At 32.6% G+C, this 25,389-nt stretch overlaps 1 protein-coding gene across 4 annotated transcripts in view; it reads left to right on the top strand.

The window, feature by feature from the left end:
• The window catches only part of LOC118182675 (KAT8 regulatory NSL complex subunit 2-like), an 86,888-nt gene that overhangs the window by 54,004 nt on the left and 7,495 nt on the right, over nucleotides 1–25,389 (top strand). For 3 of the 4 annotated variants that reach the window (XM_035352065.2, XM_085807787.1, XM_035352066.2), the window contains exons 5-8: nucleotides 696–862; nucleotides 4,750–4,989; nucleotides 5,195–5,343; nucleotides 16,908–17,036. In XM_035352065.2, coding sequence (XP_035207956.1) covers nucleotides 696–862; nucleotides 4,750–4,989; nucleotides 5,195–5,343; nucleotides 16,908–17,036 — 685 coding nt within the window. Of the gene's footprint in view, nucleotides 1–695; nucleotides 863–4,749; nucleotides 4,990–5,194; nucleotides 5,344–16,907; nucleotides 17,037–18,452; nucleotides 21,806–25,389 lie in introns of those variants that run through there. The other variant, XM_035352067.2, reaches the window with a different exon arrangement.

Genomic DNA, 25,389 nt, shown 5'->3' with positions numbered 1-25,389 from the left:
AGTCAAGTTGCAAATTAATTGGTTCTTGAGTTTGTTTATTGCAAAATGTTTGAAAAATTACTGTTGCATAAACAAACAAAATAATTAAACAAAATAAAGCAAAATTTATGCAGAAAGTGCAAAAAAGAAAAGGAAGTGTTCAGATTTTTTTTTCAGAAGATGTAATTCAATTGTACATGATTGAGAATATATTATAATAAAAATAAATAGAAAGTCATCCATTGAAAATAAATTGCTAAATCATAAAAATAGGTATACAGCCCATAATCTTTTGTTTATCGTTGATTCCTGTCGAAATGCAAGAGCATTATAAACAAAAACATTGTTCTTTCTGTTTTGATGTTTTTTTGTTTTGAATGCTGGTTTAATTTACATAACTAATCAAGCTTGTTCTTTGAATTCAACTGCTTGAAAATATAGGAAACTCGTTAATAGTATTTTCATGATATATATAATATGAGTTATTCCTTTTCCTATTTTTTTTAAGCTGCTGTCCTATTAATTATGATTTTGTGTTAATTGTGGGTATCAGCCCTATTACGAACCTGGTTAATCAGAAGTTATTTTTACATATTGATTATGAACTATAAAAGATGATGTGGCCATACAGATATTTTACCATTGATTTATATTTGTCTTAAATGATAATTGTCTTTCAAATTTTCATTTTCTTTTTTTTTAAAAAATTTTCTTAGGCATTGTGGTGCATATACATCTAAAGAAGTCTTACGATTAACACTTCTGAAAGCTAAAACTTTACAAGCATTGTATAATGACAGGCTTAACCATACATTTGAAGCAATTCGAGATGCAAGACTTGAGTATTTGGCAGAAAGGAAGGCGATGGAAGCACAAAATTTGGGTGAATTTTTACTTATTAGACGTTGAGTTTAAGTATTTGATCTTTTAACACTTGTGTAGTTTATTACAAGTTTGAATGAAATCAGGAAAATGATCTATCTTGAACTATGTAATGTAGATTTTTAGTAATAGCTTCTTTTTATAGGTTCTTGTTTATAGGGGATGTTTGTTCAGATTGGGCATCATCTTTGAGCGTGAAGTTTCCATCTTTAAACTACTTTTGAATGTGCTATCAGAAATAGCATGTTCTCCATACACAGTACAAATTTTATGAGCACTTTTTCTTTTCTTTTTTTTTTTAAATAAAGGAGTGTAATATGATGAAAGTTAACTTCTGGGTTCTTCATTCTTAGTTTTGCTCTAAAACAAAATTTATGCTGCAACACATGCTAGAATTGTGCAACATCTGTAGAAAAACAGTATTTAAAACATCTGCATCACTTAAGATCACCCCTTATTAGCAGTAACAAATTCTTGACAAGAAAACATGCTTCGATTTGAAAATGGCAAAACTTTCTGGACGACCCAACTGCATTCCTAATTGTTCCATCAAATCTGAAATCTTCATCTTCAGAGCATGTGCTGTGATTCAGTGAGATGCTATATATTAAGTACTTTGTTAGTAGATCATCTGCACACATATTTTTTAATTAGTAGCCATCATTTTTTTTAACATGTAATGGCTTCAAATTTTCCTTTTAATGCTCTATATATCAGAAGTGGTTGTGGTATGGATATACCCAAATGATTACTTTCTCAAATCTGAAAATTCTGGATTTGAAAAGTTTGTAAAATCAAAGATTTTAAAAATTATTTTGGGACAAATAAATCATTCAGAGATTACATAAATTAAAAATGTATATATTATGAAGTTCAGTGACAGGTCAAACTTTTTGTGTGAACGAATTAAGTCACGCGAATTCCACAAAGAAACCATTTTTGTTGTTTCTTTTACAGGAAGAAAAAATGATGATTGTAAGTTTTGGGCTGAAGTATTCAGACTGGAAAACGATGGAAAACAGAATACCCAGTATTGACAAAATTGATTTAAAATCTGTTTTAACTTTCTTTCGTGGGCTGGTTATTAAGTTCATTTAATTATATGGGTGATATTATATTAGATTGAAGAAATCTTTAAACAATTATAGCTAAGACACTGCACAGATTGAAATATCATTTATTCTCATTACACAGAATTGTGTATGAAGCTTTTGGTTAACATGTTAAGCCTGGCACTGAATTTACTGTCCTTTCCGTTCAGCCGGGATGAGTGATCAAGCGGTGCAACGCTGCAGGGTTATCCACGACTTCATGCACCAAGTAGAACTTATCTGTTGGTGAGCTTTGTCTTCTACTGACATACAAGTGCTGCCTGTGCATGACAAAGCTCGTGGTCGCGAATGTTAATACTGTCGGTCTACACCAGCCAAATGAAAATTCCCCTGCCGGCTACACAGAAAGTTCACCGGGGCCGGGCTCAACGTGTTAAAATAATCCCTCGGGTAACGACTGGTGATAATTTATTGCATAACTGGACAGTTTATCAAAATTCTTTACCTTTCATGAACAATTCTTTTCTTTTTAGCAGTTCCTTATGTCCAACACTTGTTAATCTGCATACTGCAAGTCGTAATGAATATATAGGTGATATGTTAGAATGAAGAAATTTTTAAACAGTAATATAGATGCTGCACAGATTGAAATTTTATTTGTTCTCATTACTCAAACTGTATATGAAGCTTTGGTTAAGCTCAAACTGTATATGCAGCTTTTGGTTAAAGTAAACTCTCAGATGATTGTTGGTAAAAGGTTTTAAAGACAATTTATTGCCTAACTGGACTGCTTATGCAAATTCTTTACCTTCCATGAATCATTCTTTTCTTTTAAGTAGTTCCTTATTTTGAACACTTGTCATTATGCATACTGCAAGTCCATATCTAACACTTAATGGTTGACTGAAAAGTAAATTGTACATGAAGACATATTCCTTATTGTATTGAATTTTCAAGTATTAGCAAAGAAAAATATAAATATAATAATTCCTATAAAGTACTTCTCAAGTGAAAAGAAAGTAGCAATAATTTATAGAAAATGTTGAGGAACCAAATAGATAGGCAACTGTGTGACTTGATGTGAAGAATAAGTAATTTTTAATGAATTAGGAAAAATATGCTTTTTACTTTGCTCGTGAGATAGTGTAAAAATATTTGTGTGCATATTTGTATGTGTGTAGTATATTAACGCATGTAAATTATTTGAAATTATGTAGATTTTTACTGCACAATATTTTTTAACCTTATTTTGAAATAAGGTTACATTCACTGCTGCTATATTAGTGTAATGTTGAAAAATAGCTGAAGCAGTGAGCGTCTTGCAAACTTCTGTAATACAGTGGATTTTAACCTGTTTTGCCACATGCGCTCCTTCCATTAGTAGATCATCCTACCCTTTACGAAACTAAAAAAAAAAAAAAAAAATACATACTCATTTATCTTGATTTAGATTATTTTTTAACATTATTTATAAATTAAGCAATGAAAAGTGTAGAAAATTCTTCCCCGGTGCGAATTCCTGTTTGAGAACCCTTGCTCTAGTGCTTAGACTGTGCTGCTGAACCATATGTGTGAATTGATCACTGTGCAAGGCTTCTGATTCACCTGAATCGTATAAGGCAGAGATTCTCAACCAGTGGTGGTATGCAAGAGAAAAGTAGGTGGTATGCAAAGACACAAAATTTTTTAAAGTATTAAATTCAAAAACTCGTGAAGAAAAAGAACAATTGATAGAAATTTTGTGTGATCGAACTCTGCCTGAAGATTTAAAAATTAACACACTTGTTAACTTTTGGCTGAAAACAAAGCTATTAAATTTTTATTGCCGTCTTGCACAACCTATTTGTGTGAGCAAGGGTTTTCTTCCATGTCATATTTGAAAAAGAAAAAAGAACAAAATTAAAAATGGATCCAAATTTATGGTTAAAACTAAATGAAATAAGTCCAGACATAAAGATATTGATCTCTCTTAAACAGTCTCAAATTTCACACTAAATTTTAGAATTAAAGTATCATAACTTGGATTTTGATAATTAAAATAACTAATTTTTTAATCTAATATTTTCGATGTGTTCATAGTTAATTCAAATACCCAATAGGTTGTGCAAAAGGCAAAATATATATATTTTTTAATATTTCTATTGAGATATTGAAAAATAATCATTGTAAAAAATGTAGTTGTGGTACTAAAGTTTTTCAATTTTTGTTTAGATTGCATGCGTTAGTCCAAAGGTTGAGAACCGCTGGTCTAAGGGAAGCCACAGCTAGGCTTTGTTCGGTGGCACTACGATTCATTTTTTTGTGCTCAAGGTTTCTGTGTTCTTGTTTGATAATCGCTGTATCTGTGTATTGGTATTATTAATAACAGAATTCTCCACGTCAGTATGTTTGTCATTGCTTATAAATTTGCTTTACTGTGGTTGCATTCATCATAAATACTAGTTTCTCAAAAGAATAATCTTAAGTCTGAGTGTGTCATAGTTCTCCTGTGATCAAGTGGGAAACCATTATGACTTGTATTTGTCAGCGGTGCATTATTTAAGCCATCTGTGTACACTGAGCAGGTTTAATTTCGTTGCTTAATAGTGGTTTGGTTGTTCTTTCGTATACTACTTCCTAAGAGAGAGGGGCTTTACCGTCACACAGCGTGTGTGTGCTGTAATGTTAATCATTTAAATATCTGTCCATGATATATGCATCATGCCAAAAAAAAAAAAGGGATCTATTTTAAATGTTTTTCATATTTTTGTGGTCTAAAGTATCTATTAATGTTTTTACTTCAGTTTAATAGCAATTTGTATGTTTATTATAATGTTTGATATGTTTGTTTTTTTAGAAGATAGATACGAAACCTGTGTAGATGAAAAAATTTTGGATAAAGATGAGGTGAAAGCCTTTAAGGCTCTTGAAAAGTATCATACTCCTCAAGGTACTGAAAGACTTCTGTGTCATTTGGCTGATATGAAGTATCAAAGAATAAAGAAAAAGCATGTCCATGAAAATATATGCATTTTTGTAGAAAATGGGAAGAAGTGTAATAGAAAGAGGATATCTCTGTCTAAGTACTGCTTTAATCGTATCCTTTTGAGAATTGTAGTTACAAGTAATGAAAAATGCATTATGGTGAAATTTTGAATCATTGTGCTGCTGTTTTTGCTTTTTGTGGCGATTTTTGTTCTTAGTATAACTCCTGAATTTTGCAGTTTGATAATTGTAATGGTGATATATAAAATTGTAAGAAAACTTTCCATTTATGTGAAAATTTTCTTAATGAGAAATAGACATTTTGCATGACCCAAATCAAGTACTTTTCAAGCCATGTGGTCTTGGGAAAAGTAATGATTGCAACAACCCTGTTCTTCCGATTGAAGATGATGTGTCTTGTGAACAGCATTTACATTTAACTCTTTTGAAACCCAATGAAAAAGAGGTAAGACAAGGCTATATAAGGATTTTCTCTTTTAGTTGCAAAGCATTTTATTGGATTGATGCACATAAAATATATACATTTAGATTGTTGCTTGCAGAAACTATATAACAGTACTAAAGCAGTTACTAATCTAATCACCCTAATTCACTGTACATTGATGCACTTTGAGCTATAAAATGTGGGACTTTAGATAGCACTGCAATAAAATTTTTATCATTAAATATAGGAAAATAGCAACAACCTGATGTATAGCGTATTCATTTAAAAAAATCTGCTATCATTGATAATACTCCAAATGATGGAAAATACAATCTGTGGAGGTGAAAGTTAATAATAAGGTAGTTTAGGCAGATTTTTGAAGTCCATCTGATGGAGTGGTTGAATCATCTTTGAGAGACTTGAAAGTGGGTGTTGTTATGAAAACAAACTGTATGCATGACAAATATAAAAAATATGATGGCTGTGCTCTATGCGAACAGGCAACCTCTAATTAGTTTTCTGCAATTTAGGATCTCCCCTTAGACCAGTACCTTCGAGAACATTGTAGCCTATTATGTAACAGCTACTATAAGTAACGAATGCGTGCCATTTTGCGGACTGAAGCTCGCTTCTCCTGTGCTATACATCTCGCTGCTACTTAACCTATCTTTCCTTTATGAGAAATATTGATGACGCTGAAAGTTTAAATTCAATCGTACTTAGTTTAAACCACTATTGAATATGTAATTTGGAGAATTTCGTATGAAGTAAAGCATGATCTATGGTGAAAATTGAATTAGCTATGGAATAAAGATGTGCAATTAAAAGCTAAATCATCTTGTCTCATCATTTGGATTCTGCCTTACCACTCTGCCTGTACTTTGATGCCAAGCTTCATCACGACTGCTGGAAAATATCACATGCATATACCTTTTAAGTTTTTTTCTTGGGGGATGAGCAGTTCTATTTGTGTTCCAGTACCACAGTGATGCATACTGATGGCATTACCTTACTGGAAGAAAGAAATCATAGGTCATGCTGGATGCTGACCATCTTATAAATTGCTCTTTCTTTTGAGTAATAATACTGGCAGTTATATAATCCTTTAAGATAAGTAGCTACTCAGTTGGTTTTTTTATGTATTTATTGGTAGGCTAAAGATTTAAAATACAGTTCAGCTGTTTTTCATTGCATATTATGATTCAGTTTAGGATTTAGTCTTTTCATCTTGAGAAGGATGGAACTACTTTCTCTCAAACGGTACTTTTGTTGGGGGTTATTTGATCTGTGTAGCATCCAGATATGCATTTTTTTTCATAAATACTTTAATCGGAATTGATTAGTTCACAGTAAATGAATGACATTTTCAAATATGCTTTGGATTTAAAACTTCTATAATAATTAATAAAAGTGCATCCCTAAACATCAAAGCGATGGAAAACCTCAGAAACCCGTCGTAAGCACAGAAAACTATCACCAGACTTAGGAACTGTCACAACCACTAAATGCTGAGTTTTAAGAAGAATGCTGATTTCTTCTTAATTTCTAATCTTGCACAGGGGGAAGTTCTTAATGAAGCAAAATGGAATACAAGTGCACTGTTTATAGTAAAATCTGAATATTCTCTTTAGGTTTCTATTAATTTTGCACTTACCGTACTTTTTGATGTACTTGAAAGAATTGTAAACAGGAAAAATACTTCTTATTGAGAATTTATTATATATGTTTTAAATTGCTTCATGTACTTTGGAGTGGGGCCAAAATCATTTACTGTTTTAATCAAAAGTCATCTAAAATAAATAATGGCAAAACATAAATGATATGTTGTAGAAGAAGCAGGGGCTAATCCTAAATGACAGAAAGAATTCAGAAGAAAATTCAAGAGCTAAATTGTATATGCTGTACAGATTATTCAAAGTAATTGTTTTTAAACAATTACTTTATATTTAAGTAATTGTTTAAAAAGGCTTTATGTTTAAAATTACCAATATATGACAAGTAATCAGAGCATGAAATGGAAAGACAACTCTAAATTTTCCTTGCAAGTGATCTAGGGAATTTTTTTGTACTTTCTCAAAACAGCATCAAGATTATAATCAGATTCTCTGCATACTAACTTCAGCATATCCATTCTTTTTTTTCTATCTGAAGAACAGTAGTAATGGGACTTTTAAGATCATATATGCAGTGGTCCACGTATATGTCTTTAACATACTTCCTTAAGAAAATGTTGTGTGGTGAAAGATCAGTAACATAGGTAGGATGTGTGTGCAACGAGTTATGGATATATTAGTTCCATGCACTTGGAGCTGCTTTATGAAGGAAATAAGGCTTTTACATTTAAAGTTTGATGATATTCTGATATTAAGGATTATCCTTTTTTATTTAATATATACCAAATGAAGGGTTACTCTGCACACTAAGTAAAACTTTTTGGTTCTATTCGGTTTCGAGGGCCGTAAAAATCACCAAACTTTTGTTGATACCGATGCTGCCAAAAATAATTGCGGCAAGAAAGGAAGTATAATACTAAATAACTATTTAAGATTTATGTTTTAATTTAGATGAAAGGATAATACTTTATATTATTATAATTTATTTGAAAAAGGCTAAACATGACTGAATGGAAGCATAAGAGTAAATAACTATTTCAGATCATTATTATAACTTATATAAAAATTGCTAAACATAACCGAATGGATGCCTGCATCGCTATTTCGCTACCGACTTATTGCTAAAGCATAATTTCATCTCGTTGGTCGTTCAAACGTAATTTTCTATAATGAATGATGCCTTTTCTTTGAAAATATTCTCGGTAAAGTGCAAAATCGCTCACTTATTTGTTTCCTGCTTTTTACAAGGGTAAAAAAAGTTGGATTTTTGTCATTTTTCTTGTACTTTTTAAGTGAAAATAGGTCGATGTGTACATAGATAAAGTCAAGGATGTGCGCAGTGCCATTTTTATGCAATTTTAGGATTTTTTTTAAGTGAAATAGGTCGATGTGCACATGGATACCGAGTATGTGCAATTCTTAAAAACGCATCAAGCAGCAGGTGATTCTGCACTTTACCTAAAATTCTATTGCCGACTTTTCGTCGTGGGCAATTCCCAATTGTTAAATCCATAGGATATCAAAAAAGGATTTAAGATCAAAAAAGGATTAAAAAATTAAACTAGTATTTCAATGGCATCTTAAGAAATATAGAACTATATAAACTTACACAATCTGAAATCAGCGCGTGCGCTAGATTTGGCTAGCTGTTAAGGGGGCGCGTTTGCTAGGTTTGGCGCTTTTGCGCATACATTTTCGCTGCAATTTTTTTACGGCCCTCAAAACGGAATAGTACCAACTTTTTGTTATTTTAATGTGTGTGGTTTTTGTGTTAAGTTGTAAGATACTGTGTATGATATGGCGTCTAAAGGAGGATTCTTATCCTAAAATATTTTTATTACTATTTCCTTTTTGTACTAAAAAGAACACCGATGATACTTCTAATTTCTGTAAACAAATTCTATTATGAATTAAAATTTTTAATGTAATTGCAAATGCGCATATCTAGTTTTGCCATTGAATTAAGAAAAGCAGCTTTTTGTTTACAAAATGACCTCAAAATCAATAACTTGGCCTGAAAAAGTATTTTAAATATAAAACTTTATCATGTATTTGTTGAAATGAGCTAAAAAAAGAATTTTAATATTAATAAACCCTTAGAAAATCTTTTAAGTTTGTCCTTTTTGCAATTTTTTTTTCGGTTGTGAAGTATCAAATTATTTTATTTTGGTGTGTGTCAGTGCTAAGTATACTCATGAAAACAAAATTTCTGCCAGGAAAAAGTAATTCATTATTTCAAAGGAAATTAATAAAGTGTATTTACCAGCATATGTAATAAAGAAGCAAAGTCTTGAAAATTTCTTGGTCTTCAAAGATAGTTCTTGTTTAATATATTAGATTTGGCTTATTTTAGTGACCCGATATGTTTTGTATTCATAAAATAATTCATCAATATATCTTTCTTGCCACACATATCTAATACCTGTTTACTGCACCAGAAATGTTCCATTTCTGCTGTTTTACCAGAAAGCAGTTTTCTTTCAAGAGTAAAATTATGTGCTTGATTTCACTCTTTCTTTAATTGCAAACAATAATTTTTTGAACTGGTTTCATTCTGAAAGAATATTTTGTTAGTCTTAACTGTATGTTGCTGGAAGTATCTTGTTTAGAATGGTGAATTATATTAGAAGGAATGGGTTTAGAACTAAAGAGGCTGTATGGCTTTACAAGAAATTTCATCTGATGATTTGATGAAAGACTACTGCTGTGCTGTGTATCAACTGGTATAAAAAAATGCAAAATCCCACAAATTAAGTTAGCAAATTAGGTTCAGAGAGTTTTCCATTTAAGGAACTACTACCTTGTCCTGGTGAAAGATTTCTTTCTTGTGCAATAGTAACATGCCTATCACCAATAGGCAGTACTGTAAGCATATGTAAAAGTAAAATGTCAGTACAGTTTGTCTTCTGAGTTCTGTGCACCAAATTGCATAAGTTAATTGTTAATACTTAGCTAAAATCCCATAAATGTAATCTGTGGCATATTTTTAATCAGTGCTATTAAAAGATGTATTCTAATTGCTGATTACTTTTTAAAGTAAAATCATTTATGTGAGAAAATACTATACAAAAAAATTTAAATATATTTTGTAAACATGTTTTGAAATACAAATTGGTTTCCATGCGTTAGTAAACATTCCATGCATATTATTAAAGTTCAGGCATATTTAAAATTAGGGAAAAATCAGCTTCAGAATGGTCAAATATGCTGAGTGCTGTTAGTTTATTCTGGGTTTGGTTACTGGTGCTCCTAACTGTGTGGAGTTTTTCATTGTTTCCATGATGTGTAAGATGAATGCAAGACTATCTTAGAAATTCCTCTATTAAGACATTTTTAGGCGGATGTCCTTCACATACTGTACCCTGATCAATTAACTAACATAGCGACTAAACTTAAGGTTGGCATTGATTTAAAAAAAAAAAGGACTATAGCATTTTGAGAAACAATAATGAAATCCTGTAGCTTTTTTTAATATTAGCATCAATGTAAGGTTCAGTTTTTTATAATTTGAACTAACTATTCTTTATCATTTTTTTGGTTATTCAGTTATTCATTATCAAATCAGTTATTTATTATCAAATCACTATATATACACACGAACTTTATATATATATAGGGTGTTTATAAATGAATGGTGCGGTTTTAAAAATTAATAGTAAATGTATTACTTTATGTGGGGAAATCTTGTAGTATAAGCAGCGGCAACTGTTCATGTGTAGCATTAGTCACAATCCTTCAGTATTTGCATTCTTAGTCACATGACACACATCTACAGGGTAATCAAATTTTCCCTATAATCAGTGTAGCATGTTCACTGTGACGATCTGAAGTGCATGTTTTATTCGATCACAAATTTCCCCAAGGGAAACAGGCATTGCTGGTATGTAAACTTGGTCTTTAACAAACTCTCAAAGAAAGAAATCATATGGTGTTAAATTTGAACGAATTTGTGTTCAATTAGGGTTATAACCAGATTGCTATCACGTATAGAAATGAATATCCGATCACACTTTCTTGTTTGAAGAAATATGGGCCAAGCAGTTTCTTGCGGGACACTGCAGAGAAAACGTGCACGAAACTCACGCTGCACTGAGGCCATAGATATAGATATCTGAAAACAGCACGCAGAAAGCCTTTTCCTTTTACAGCGCAATCTTAAAATCTGATGCTGCGGTTGTGGAGTAAGCAGGTAGCGCATGAGAAACGTGGGACATTTGCCAATGCTTATACGGTGTAGGATTTAGCATGGGATGATAATACAGTATAAAGTCCGAAATCTGGATGTCCAATATCCGAATTGATCTAAAATCGGGACCTCAAAGCCACAAACACTTTTTTTGTATCCTTTATGCACGCACATTTGATTTTTCCTTCCATAATTAAATGTGTGGAAATTTTCACTTAAAAATTTCGATTCTTAATTTCACTTTCGCACTAAATAAAATACCTCATTGTGGAAAAACAATCATGTAAGCATAAATTTGCGAGATTAATAATTTGCTTCCATAGCCGAGTGTCTGCTTAGCATACATCTCAAACTGAAACATTCACCTATGTATTTATCCCGGACGCCGACCTGGTGAGTCATTATTTATTATATTTTGCTTTCATCACCACATGTTTATCAATACATGACAGCTTCAGTAATAACTCATGCAGTGATGTCTAAACTTTTTTTATATTAGTAATTGAATAACAAGACTATGGCAACCTTTTATGTTAACATTACGCTTGATTATAGATTTTTAAATGCTCTAAGAAATGTTGACGAGGAAAAATTCAACAAAATTTTCTTTTCATATGCTAAAAATAGATTTTGTTAATGAAACTCATAGGCCAAAAGATAACATTTAGTGCGGTTTTCATTAAGAATAACTGATATGTTATTCACCATAAACCCAGAAGCGGCGGCAGAATATGTCAGCACCGGACGGCAGAATTTAGGAAGACGAAATTTTGGGAAGCGCCAAGCGGCAAAATTAAGGGATGAGAATATTTTATTACTTTATTTTAGAATTTTTTATTATTTAGGGTAAGAACTGTGATCCAAAGTTTAGACGCGGTGAAAATTTAGAACTTAGGAAGGCGTTTTGTAGCAGAATTTAGGACCCGTAGAGACTGCATCAGGTTGTATCTAGTGTCAGCCCTAGATAAAGCCGTAAGTATATGTGGGAATAAATATTCAGGACTCTGATTAGTTTTAAGCATGTGCAAGAAATAAACGTAGGTATAGTAAATAGTAAACTATACTTCAGGTCAACCTAAGCTGAGAACACTGGATATAGTAGAAAGTGTATGCGACTGCCGTAAAATATATTTCTACCATTTCGAGAAGTAATATTGTAAAATTTACGCTGTGATATATGAATACTGTTGAACAAAGAAAACAAAAGGAAAATCTGTGTGAAACAATAGATTACGTTGCTTCCAGCTTTTTGTTTAAAAATTTGCTAAATCATGTCAATCATTCAATGACCAGCAGGAAGACATCCTTTTTTTTTTTTTTTTTTTTTTTTGCATTATTGGCGAAACTGCAAATTCCAGAACCCCGACCTCACCCCACTCTTGACAAGAAAAGCACTTAGGGCATTTCATTCATTCACTGACCGGGAGGAGAAAAAAGCAGTTGTTATGGTATCTGCTTCATCTTCGACATATGTGTATAATTTTTAACCTCATAAACCTGAATAAACAGTACCGCTAAGATTATCGTAATGAATGTTTTTGTCAATTACGAGAGGGCATTTTCCTAATAAATACGATAACAATATCGTTACTTGTTATAATCTTTGCGGGATTGAATACCTCAGTTAAAAAAAAAAAAGCCTTTTCCAATGCCACAATTTACGAGGGCTATCCAGAAAGTAGATTACGTTTTGGAATAAAAAAATAAACAAAGTATAGGAAACAAATTTTATTATATACAGATGAAAGCCACACTCAAATACTACTTTTCTACATAGTCACCATACAAATTAAGGCATTTATCGTAGCGATGTACGAGCTTGGAAATTCCTTCGTCGAAAAATTCGGCCGCCTGCGCCTTCAACCACTTCGTTACCTCTTCTTGCAGCTGTGCGTCGTCATCAAAACGCTGCATAGCCAGCCACTTCTTCATTGCTGGGAATAGGTGGAAGTCGCTCGGTGCCAGGTCTGGACTGTACGGCGGATGAGGAAACAACTCCCACTTAAAAGATTCAAGAACTTTACGAGTGACATTTGCCGTGTGGGGCCGGGCGTTGTCGTGAATCAACAAGATCTTAGAGCTCAACATTCCTCTGCGCTTGTTTTGAATTGCTCTTCTGAGTTTTTGGAGAGTTTGGCAATACCTTTGAGAGTTTATTGTAGTGCCTCTTTCCAGGAAGTCCACCAAAATTACACCTTTTCTGTCCCAAAAAACAATCACCATCATCTTCCTTGCCGACATTGTTTGCATGCATTTCTTGGGTTTTTGGGGAGAACTTGTGTGCCCCCACTGCATTGATTGCAATTTCGTTTCACAGTTCACATGTTTCACCCATGTTTCGTCACCAGTAACGATGCGATCGAGTAAAGAGTCACCATCCTTATGGCAAGCGTCCAAAAATTTCAACGCTGCAGCCATTCGCTGATTTTTGTGGTCCTCTGTCAAGATTTTTGGAATCCATCTTGCACAAAACTTGTGGTAACCAAGCTTTTCGCTGATGATTTCGTGCAACAAACTTCGTGAAATTTGTGGAAAACTCAAAGAAAGTTCCGTTATTGTGAAATTTCGATTTTCACGGACTTTAGCATCGACTGTTTCGAGAAGTTCGGCGGTCACTATGCTGGGTCTCCCACTTCGATCTTCGTCGTGAACATTGGTTCGGCCATTTTGAAATCTTATGACCCACTGACGCACTCCACCTTCAGTGATAATGTTGTCCCCATACACTTCACGAAGCTGCCGATAGATTTCTATCGGTTTACAGTTTTTTGCAGTCAGAAACCTTATTACTGAGCGCACCTCGCAGCTCGTGGGATTTTCAATTAACGCAGACATTTCAAACCGTCACAGTATCTGAACGGAGCACAGCACGAACCTCTCACTAGCACGGCTAGATGCAGACTGAGCTGCGCAACGCTCTGACCCCAAGATGGCCGCGCTAGCCCCGCCCCTAGCGGACACAGACGGAAACGTAATCTACTTCCTGGATGGCCCTCGTAAAAATGCAACAGCCGTTTTCAAGGCAAAAAAAAAGGCAGGCATATAAACAGTTATAAATAACATTATAACTGTTATACAAGCTAACAAATCCCTTAGAAAATATAATATAGAAGTGTCGCACCAGTAGCTGAGTGCTTAAATCGTGTGAGCGCAAGCGAACGAACGGGCTGTATTCATGCTTGGTTTTGGTGGTTTTCCCATGTGTAACGTGAATAAAATTAATTAATTGTTTCCTTTAGAAAGTCCTCCACGAAATGCATCTCACCCCTTAGTTGGATATCTCTTGTGTGCTTTGCTATATTTAAATCACCTAACCTAACCAATACGGAAGTACTGATCAATTAAATTAACCATGGTAGAAGGAACAAGGGTTTCTGTCTAGAGGATGAGATGGCTTCGTGGGGAATTTATAAGGGTAAAGGACCTTTTTTATACAACACTCTGAGGGACTTCTATGCAGTTCAGAGCTTACAAAAGCCATTACAACCAACTCGCTACATACTACCAGTGTTTCACGGCTTAAGCAACTTTATCATTAATGCGCTTGACTTGCAGATGATTCCATCTAAAGAAAGGAATAACCAGATTTTTTCATTTGATATGCTTGTTGTTTTTATACCTCAAAGGAAATGTATGGTTTTTTTTTTCCTAACTTACACAGTCATACACGATAACTTATACAGTCATTCACATATAACTCAGATTCTCAGTGAGCTGAATCAGTCTGCTTTTTATAAATATATTCCTTTGTGCGAAGCAAAAGACCCACCTTTCACGCCCCATCACGCATAGACGTTTCATTCGTCAAAGGATAATTTTAATTTTAAAATACAAGCAAACTGTCGTTTAATACGGCAAATGTCTTAAAAGCAATAAATGCACTTGAAATTTTTTAATACTTTTTTAGTTCTTTTAGTTTGTTGTAACTAATATAAGATATTTCTAATGTTATAATTTTAATTGATTAGTGGAATTAATTGGTATTTGATTAATTAATTGGTATAAGATCATTTGATTCTTAATTTTTATGTTTGTTTCGCAGTTTTAAAGCTTTAATATTTTTCTAACAATTAATACAGGATATAATTCTCATAATATCTGCTATAAAATATTGTCAGAGTTTTTTAAGCAATCTCAAATTAACGTCTTTAAAAAGAAAAAATAAAAAATTCCCCTCGTTCACTGTTTTGGTAACAACAAGCCGAATAAAATCTTAAAAATTAAAAGAAAATAACTTACTACCAGATTTTCCAAATTTATATATATTTTACTTTTAACTAAGCAAACGGTCTTGGGGGAAAATTTGGCGAAAACTGCAAGGAATACATTGTTAACTCTTCTGGTTTCAAGTTTTAAATATCATCAAATTAGTATTCGTCACATTTAGATAATAGTGAAATATTTAACATAAATTATGACAATTAATAACATGCCCTACATTTTACACTATAATGAACTATCAATTTCAACTGCAGTTTCACTGCATAAAAAGATTGTTATTTAAATACGCTGGATTTGGCAAGAAATCACCAAATGTGTAGCAAATTGGAGGAATTGAATATCCACGAGCAGTTTACTGCGTATGGATAACTTGAAGAACAGGGTGAGAAGCTGTGAAAAGGTCGTTCTAGCTTTGTATGTGTTCTCAGGTTAGCTTGTCGCAAAGTATAATACAATTCAGGCTTAATTCAATACGCAATAGGAGCAAGACAAAATTTAGCGAAACAAGTTGGCTTTCGTCGCCAGTCTTGTGATACACAGCCAATAATGTATAATGGATGCTATTAAGCTAGGCTAAAATTATCTTTTACTGATTCTAAGGCATTTCAGTCAATGTAGTAGACTGCACTGCTCCCTAATCTTGTAATTTGATCCAACTTATTATTTTTTGCAGACTGTTATTATTATGGCAATTTTATAAAAACTAAGCTTGAACTTTCGATTATGTCGAAAAGAGTTTCTGGTAAAAACCTTGGGAAGATTTTGAAAATTATCGCCAACACCAAAATGACCCATTTACTGCTCATCATGAAGTCGTCGTAAGTAGCCCAAATCCCGTGTGCACTGGATACTAGGATTAAATCGAGTTTCCAATTCTGGAGCTGCCAAGGGATCTACAAAGCGAAAGCATGTTTCGATGTCTTTTAAACAAAAAGTGGAATTGTTGCAAAAAGTGGATAAAGGCATATACATCTCAAAACTGTCCGAGGAGTATGGCATTGGAAAGTCAATTGTATATGACAAGAAAAAAGAAAAAGGAACTTTTTGAATTTTTGGTGGAAGCAACTTAAACAACGTACATTAAAAGAAATGTTTAATAAAGTAAACAAATAAACATTAAGCTTTTTTTCTAAATTTTAATACCCTTTAGATCATAATTGTTCTTTATTTCATAAATTACGATTTCATATTTTTAATTGTATAATTTCTGCATGCCATTTTACGAGATTTAACTTGATGATCTAATATCCCGAAAAAACCCTAATCCGGAATCGCCGAAGTCCCGACGAGTCCGGATTTTGGACTTTGTACTGTACATCGATGTCTTACAACTTAAAACAGTTAAAACTACACTATTCATTTATAAATACCATGTATATATATATATACTATATATAAAATGAAGGCTTTTATGAGTAATACTTAAATGTAGTAGTAATTTGCTTTAGATTTAAGTTATGATTACACTTTTCACTTTTAAAAAAAAATTTAGATTGAATTTGTCTTCATGGTTAATAGGAGACTTTTCATGCCGAATGTGCAGTAATAATTTTAAAATATTTTAGGTTGCACAGAATATACCTCCAGCTGCTGCTGATCCAGTTCAAGAGCAGGAGCATTTTCAGTCAATGGATGATATTGCCTCTTTAGGTCTTGATGTTGTAACACCAGGATCTCTGTTTGGACTTGATCAAGTAAGTGTATAGTGCTTTAATGCCTTACTGAAGATATTATAATATAAAACTGCACACAGTAAAGTAGTTCTCAAGCTTTTTGGTATTTTACACAAAATAATATGTGTTGCTGTGAGGCAAGATAAATTTCTTCTATTTGTATTTTTCCATACTTTCGCTATAAAAATAATTCCACTCCCTTTTATTTTGATGCACACGGTGAACATTAAAATATATTCTGGGCAATTTCTAATAAAAATATTCATTTCTCAATGAAAAATAGTAAAATTTATATGCTGCTGACATATGTTATAAGTTACAAAATGTATTTTATATGAGAGTATTAACAATACTACCTATTAGGGAAGAACAGGAAACAGAAAAGTGTTTACAGAGACATATTGTTGCTATTAATGAACTCAGTATTAATTCCTTCTTGAAATATGACAGTTTAACACATGCTATTCACATTAAGACATATAGATATTGTATAAGATGCAGAAAATAACATAATACTTCTGCAAGTACAATAATATTTTTGCAAGTGATAGTAATGTATACCTAACAAATGTATTAACTTTTTTTTTTTTTTTTTTTTTTTTTGGCTATACTCAGGTATGCTTAAAATTTTGCTCTGAAGCAATTAGATGAATACTTGAGATGCTTGAAACAGTGTCTAGAAGTGTATTTCTGCACCGACTTACAAGATAATGCTGAAATACTGTTTGATTTTAGTTCCAGACATTGAGACAGTTTAGAGGATTTGCATTAAACTGTTGCAAAATCTAAAATTCTAAATTTTTCGCCAAATCTAAAATTCAGTACCAGTTATATAAAAAAATAGAGTTTTAACAAGTTTTATATGCATTCTGCAGCAGAAAAGAAATAGTTCATTTTTGCTCTTATTTTATTTCCTTTGGTATGACAGAACAAGGAATAACAATTAAAACTGTTTTGAAAATTCAAACTGTGAGCGGGTAGTAATCAAACAGCCATTAAAAGAATACATAAGGAGATTAAAATGGCTGTGACTGTAAGAAGAAATAAGATTAAATATGCAGTTTTTAAGTCATGAATCCGACTTTTAATTAAAATTATTAAAAAATTTCTTACATTTTTTAGTGTTTTAAAATTTATATATTTATATTATATATTTTATAATAGTTAAGTACTTATAAATTCTTTTTGTTGTTGTCCTTTCATCTAAGAACTGTTCTGTGCTTTCTATAATTTCCTTTTTAGTAAAATAAAAATATAGATGTATAAAATTATACTTCAAAACCCAAAATTTTTGTAATTGCTTAATAGTGATAATGATTCTCTTTAATGATGCAATATTCCAAATTCAGATGCTGACAATTTTAATTTTTGAATATGTTTGTAAAATATGCATATTGAATGTGCTTTTTCTTTACATGCTGCTCGAAATTTCTACAGTTTTTGAAAAATGCTGCTCCAGACTGCTCCTTTTTTTAAAATATGCTGCTACAGCCTGCTATGGGTTTAAAAATTTGCTGCTGTACTAGTTGATCCCAAAGTACATTTTTCAAACTATTCACTGACTGTTTTGAGGGAAATATTTTGCAGGTTGTTTTGCAGTATGTCACATTTTTTGAGTGAGTTATTTGTTCATCTTAATAGTTACAATGCCAAGACAATATTTAAACACGAAGTTAACAATGGAAGAAGAACTATTGCTTATCATTATGTTCTACACATCTTTAAAATGCTGTGTTCATCGAAATTGTGTTTTCAAACTGTCCTATGATGTGACACACATAGGACCAGGCATATGCTCAGGAACCTGGCTACTTGACTTTGTCACCTAAACTGAATGTACTTACTAACATTTCAAGTACTAAAAGCAATCTGTGTCCCTTGGAAGATGTGCTTGCTAGTTACACCATGGTTTCTGGTATGTGCCTGAACATATCTCTACTAATAATAATTGCAGGTTTTGATTAGCCCATATATCCTGAATGATCTCCTTTTGATGTCTGAAAGATAAGTCTAAGGACCTTAAGGCATCAGATTTTTCAAGGCAGTATTTTTTGTGGAAGATATAAATGTGTACAGAGTGTGAAAAATGGTACCGTCTTACAGAAAGTATCCCTTCATAAGTTGGGTATTGTTTACTCTTCTTTGAAGGTTATCTTGGGAAGTTGAAACTAAGGTTCACCAGTATGCCATTTCATGTGCTCCAGCAATCTTTTCCACCAAATTAAAGAATGATGTAAATGACAAGTATTCAAGGTTTATCAGTTGCTGTATAATTGGTGCCATGAACTGTTTGATTTTTGCATGTTCAGCTACTTTTTCGCACATCACCGAAAAGTATCCAGTTTTCTGAGACCGAAACAGTTGCTAAGAGCATCATTTGGGTACAGTGACACCTTTATTGGGGGGACTGGGTTTCTCTTTTCTAACTCAGAAATATACATGTTTTTATAGCTTTTTCATTAGTTTTTGGATTCATCTTCCAGTCTATATCACTGTGAATATCAAATTTAAGTTACTAAACCCATTATGTGGCAATAACAGAATTGGCAAGCAAGTTTCCTTTTGTAATAAATATTCTTTCCTTCACTGTATGAATCTTTTCCATTATACCTGGAATTGATTATGCGGCATATAGAAATGATATAGTCTTCAAAAGTACATGCATTCGACTCATGATTCAAGTGTAGTCCAATTTTACATTCTATAGCAATGCTAAAGTTATAACTAGTTAAGTCAAATATTCTGCTAAAATACCCAATATATAGCCTCACCCCTCCATTCTTATTTGGGAACATCTACATTAGGTTGCACATATCTTTTCGCTAATGAGTTTTTTTCTGCTGCATACTCAAAAATTTAATCTCTACTTTGTCATTAAGGAAATAAGTAATTTTATTTGGATTTTTTCTCTGGTTGTAAAAATTTATGGAAAATGGGTATGGTTGAAAAATTTTTTTATAGTTATAATGCAGCATTGAAAAATAATAAATGAATGTCGAGGAAGATGTTGTTTCTGTGTTAATCAAATATAGTAGTTGGCACTTGGATTTAGCAACCCTAAACTCTGTAAATCAGTGGTCTCGTACTTGAAATGCATGTGGGCCAGATGCATGATCTGAAAGCAACTGGATAATCCAGAACATTTTCTGACAAAATAAAATTTAAAAAAATTAAAAGAAAAAAATGTTAAGTTTCCTCTACTGATGATTCATCAAAACATAATAAACAGCAATAATAACATAAAGGAAAAAGTTCAGATTTATATTTATTTTCTATCGGAAATCTCTTAAGTTTGTCCATGCAAGAAACATCAATTTGTTGTATACTTTGTAATTCAAATGTAATCAGAACTATATATTAAACATTTATTATAGGTAATTTCGGTATTTTGAATCAATCATTAAATAACTTGCTTTCTAACCTTAACTGGAAGATTGGAAATTTCAGAATCCTAAAGTTCCACCAGGAATTAGCTGCCAAATTAAATTTACCAGTGCAGGAAATTTTCCCACTTTATCCTAGTCATGTGGCCTGGCATACAAGCATACGTTGACAAAGCCCCAACCTATTCATTCTGTTTTTCTTTCAGTAGCAGTCTTATATTTAAACTTATTCCATATCTTAATACCTTTAAAACTATAAACAGTATATTTGCAGCTAATACATAATTGATATATAGATTCACAGACCACATGAAATTGCTTTGGGGCCACATGCAGCCTGTAGACAATGAGTTCGAGACTATTGCTGTAAATGATTTAGAAATTCATAATTCTTTTAATATTTGCTTTGGTTACAGAAATTTGTGCCTAGGGCATGCATATTATACCATACTGACAAGTTTTGAGATAATGCATTTAGGCTCACAGAGAGTCAGATTTGCTTAATGGATGCAGCAGGTATCTGCAGTTTATGAGTATTGGTAATTAACATAATGTGCTAGGAGGGAAATCAGGAAAATTGGTTTAGATCAAATGAAGTAAATTGATGAATGTATGAATTGCATGTATGAAGTATTATAACTGACTTTATGACAACTCAAAGAGACAGCTGGTTCAAGAATGAGCAGTCTAAGAGTCCATAATGATTTCATGGGAACAGAATATCACCTTTAATTACTATGATATTATCAACATACCTACTGGAAGAATGAATTTTGTAGTATAATAATCATCAGCAATATTTGAATGCCTCTTGGCATAGTAAATGATTCTTTCGGCGTCTGTTGAATTTAAGTTAATTATCAATTTTCATTGTGAATGAGGTGGCCCCTGCACAAAGCCATATTGGTCTATTTTGTGTAGGAAATTAAGATTTATGTTGAAGTCAATTATTCCAGGTAGTTTATGAGTACTGCATATGTTAAAACCAATTTAGGCTCATATTACTGTTTTTCTGCATTTAAATACATTATTTCTTATAAAGAATACCTTCTTGTTGTACTGAGCAATATGTTGTGCACAATATCCAAGCAATTTATCGGCTGGATTGCCTTGCATATTTGGCAAATCTTAAGAAGTTAGAACATGTATGAAACTAGATAGAGATATTTTCTAAGCATAGCTTCATGCAAGAACTGTAATTGGATTGCATCTAAAAAGTGAGACAACAAAAAATAACGTTTAATTGAACAATAATTAAAACTTTTAGAAACATGCCCCCCCCCCCCGTGAAACAAAATGTGTCAAAATGTGTAGCAGCTCGGGTTGATTTACATGTGTCAGAAAATTGTACTGATTTAACTTATTATGTATTTATTGAATAAAAATACCCACTTGAATTTGGAGAAATCTTGAGTTTGGAATCATTTCTTTCTTATTACTGTTGCTCTTTTGTGTTAATTACAAAACTGTAGTTCTACACATGCTTCTTATTTTTTCTGTTTTTCCAACATCTTACAACAGGGAAAAACACTTATTTTGTAATGCTTTGTTAATATTCAATTTCTAATAGTTCTTGATTTGCTAAAATAACAGCAATATTCACGTAGCCAAAATTAAAAAACAGTATTGCAGAAGCTTTTTTAATGGGTTGCTTCACTTAACAAAAGATGAATTTCATTATTTGCAGCTTTAAAAGTTGATTTTCTGACCCATTATATTTGTCTGTGAGTTACATGAATTGTTTTTATTTTGAGCATATGTAATAAACGTAACGATAGGTTTGGACTGCATGAAAGACTCTGTGTGAATAATTTTTTTCAGCTGAAAAGAAGTACTTATGATTTCAGCTTGCATAATAATCTGTAACATTTGTTATTTTTCTCAGATTGATAACATACAGACTATTAATTCAGATTTTGTTTTGTAAAATAATGGATCAATGAATTTTTGTAAGTGAATTAGTAAAATCTCAGAGTCATGCACCTAATGTAAGATTAGAAAGTCTGAACTTTTTCCAGATTTTGAATGTGTTTAAAATTTGCTTGGCGATTGAAATATTTCATTAAACTTTCCATCATTTTTAAATATCTGATGTAAAGCTGAAGAAACCTACAACATTCATTAAGTTTGAATAATAGTTTGTTAAAAGTATTCCTTCCAGAAGGGAATTCCTTATAGTCCTAAAAAGAGAGTTGAGTTTGTTGGTCTTCAGATAGTAAGGTTGAGAAATATCACACTTGCTGTTATTTTCATATAAAAGATGTAAAAATAAGTATGTGACATCCATTTTAATTTCTTATTTCCATACTTGTAAAGTCTTTGCATTGTGTATCGCAGTGATAATTTGCAAAGACTGAATATCATATTGAAAGATAATAGATCTGTAATCAAACCAGGGCTACATCTTTGTGTTGTTAGTGTAAGTATTGCATTAAAATGCCAAACACATAACGTTTCTATTAACTTGCAGAAAACTCACAAATATGTAATACTTGCTAACCAGCATAAAAACATTACTAATCACATATGTGACATTATAAACAGGTTTAAATTTTATTTCTTAATTATTTTTCTTATGTACTAAATTGTACTTTGCTGACATGTCAGCAAGGTACAATTTGTAAGAAGTTTATATAGCAATAGGACATTACGAAGAAGTACAACATTAAATAATGTTCTAGAAGTATGAAATGCCAGTTCTAATAACTTAGCATGCTTGATATATTCACCGATGAATGCAGTCTATGCCTGTATTCGAGCTGGAATTTCTTGTTGGATGTTCTGCAGCATTTCAGTGTGTAGATCAGTGCTCCGCAACCGGTGTGCCATGAGTAGGATATAGGTGTGCCGCAATCAAATACATGTATTTGACATTTTGCAATTTTTTATCATGTATTTAATACACAATGACAATTTTTTTTCCTTAATAATGTCAATTTTAAATGTTTTTATATATTTCACTGTTGTGTGGTTGTGTGTGTGATTGTAAGTGTGTCAGCATTTGAATTTTTTCGGCACTTCCTTGATAACTCGGAACTCTTTGGTGTGCCACGAAATTCCAGAAAGATTTTTTGTGCATCGCAGGTGAGAAAAGGTTGTGGAGCACTGGTGTAGATTACTGCATGTTTGGATAATGCAGGCGGTATTGATACACTGCTGTATGGTTAGCTGTGCACCTCTGCTTTCAGGTAATCCCAGAAGTCCAGTGTGTTTATGTCAAGTGACCTCTTTGGTCTCTCCATGTTATCTTTGTAACAGATAATTTTGTGCTAAAAATTTTGCTTTGATGAAAACCAATCTAGTGGGACATTGTGACACTGCAACCGTCCAAATTGCAGAGGCTAATGCTAAGTCATCTAGGATGTCAGTACTGTGGTTTGTAACAGCTTCAGGCTTCATCCACTTAAAATTCCATTGTTGAACAATACAAGCCTAGTTTTCAGATTTTGCATCCAGAGACCAAGGCATCTGATTAAGCTCTTGTAGTCGGTTTTTAAATACTCTATTGAGTTGTGTCTAATACTCCATTGTGATACCAGCTGATGCAAGCACCATTATGTTAGAACCGCACAAAATGTGAAATGACTTACAGCAAGCCAGTTAGGAAATCAGGAATTGTGGTTTGAAATAGCTGTAAGTATCTGTTCAAGTTAAGATTCTGTAATAGAACACAGGTCCTGTGAAGTGAGTGTGCACTATCTCATATCACACACTGAGACATCCCTGCATGTAATGAACCTCTTGCTGTGATAATGGGGTTTTAAGTGCCCAGTGGTAAAAATTGTGCATAACAACACCCCATTGTGTTAAATTCCATGTCAGCTGTCTACATAATGTTAGCCGAGAAATCCAACTATATGTAATGTAGGGGTCGGCAATACGAGGCTCATGAACACCTTGTTGCCCATAAAGCAATTTTAAAATGCTACTATTCAAACATCTAAATTCTAAATTTTAGATATTTAGACAACAAGAAAACTGGCAATGAATGATTTTGGTAAAAATTGAAATTTTATCTTCACAGTTTTAACAGTTGTACAAATTGTACCATTAAACATTTGACAGAAACTGGATCATAGCATCATCTAATAAACACACCAGCTTGTTTGTACATAAACTTGTCATATAAATCTGTATTTTGAATTTTGAGTCTTCTCTTAGAATTAAATGATGAAAAAGCAGCACTGTTTTTGCAATGATTAGGAAAGTAATTTCACTATAGGTGATTATTGTGTGTCCACAACTTATTTCATTTGCACAATTTACTTGTCTGCCAACATTTATGAACAATCATAGACTCCAACTACTACGGATTCTCCGTAGTTTCTACGGAAATTCATGAAAAACTACGAGCTACGAAAAGTATGGAAAAAACTACGGATTTTACAGAAACAAGAGCAGGAGAACCAGTACGCAAAACGGAACCAACTAATTCATCCGATGATTGGCTGAATACTCGTGTTATCATATATCACGTGTTGAGTGCGTTCCTAGTTTTGAAGAATTAGCCAATCGTAGATCAGTAACTCCAACCGTTAACGACTTATCAATAGTTCCACCCAATTGTCTGTCTCCCAGGTTCCTCGCTGATGCGTGTTTAGGCTGCATTCGGCTGCATTGTGTAGTTTACGGCGAGAGCTTAGCGTGTGTCTTGTGAACTGTGAATCAGGTGAAAGATTTTTAATCATAATGCTGCCTCAAACGAAGAAGCCAACATTATCAAAGCAGCAGTTTAAAGATTCATATTCTTCAGAATTTCCATGCATTAAAGCGTCCGAAATTTCTGTGAATCACGCACACTGCAGTGTATGCAACAAAGACTTCTCAGTTGCTCATGGCGGAAAAGATGACTGTAAACGGCATGTGTTTTCTCAAAAGCATATAGAACTTGGCACCGGGTTAAAATCTAAAGAAATAACAAATTTCTTAATAAAAGATGATGAAACAGATCCTATAAAAGCCGAATGCTATTTTGTTCGTTTTTTAATTGA

Source organism: Stegodyphus dumicola, chromosome X1 (genome assembly GCF_044657685.1).
Source record: "Stegodyphus dumicola isolate Sdum_Otavi_A_Nest chromosome X1, ASM4465768v1".
Lineage (NCBI taxonomy): Eukaryota > Metazoa > Arthropoda > Arachnida > Araneae > Eresidae > Stegodyphus > Stegodyphus dumicola.
Note: the sequence above shows the minus strand (reverse complement) of the source record. Positions and strands in the feature narration are given on the sequence as shown.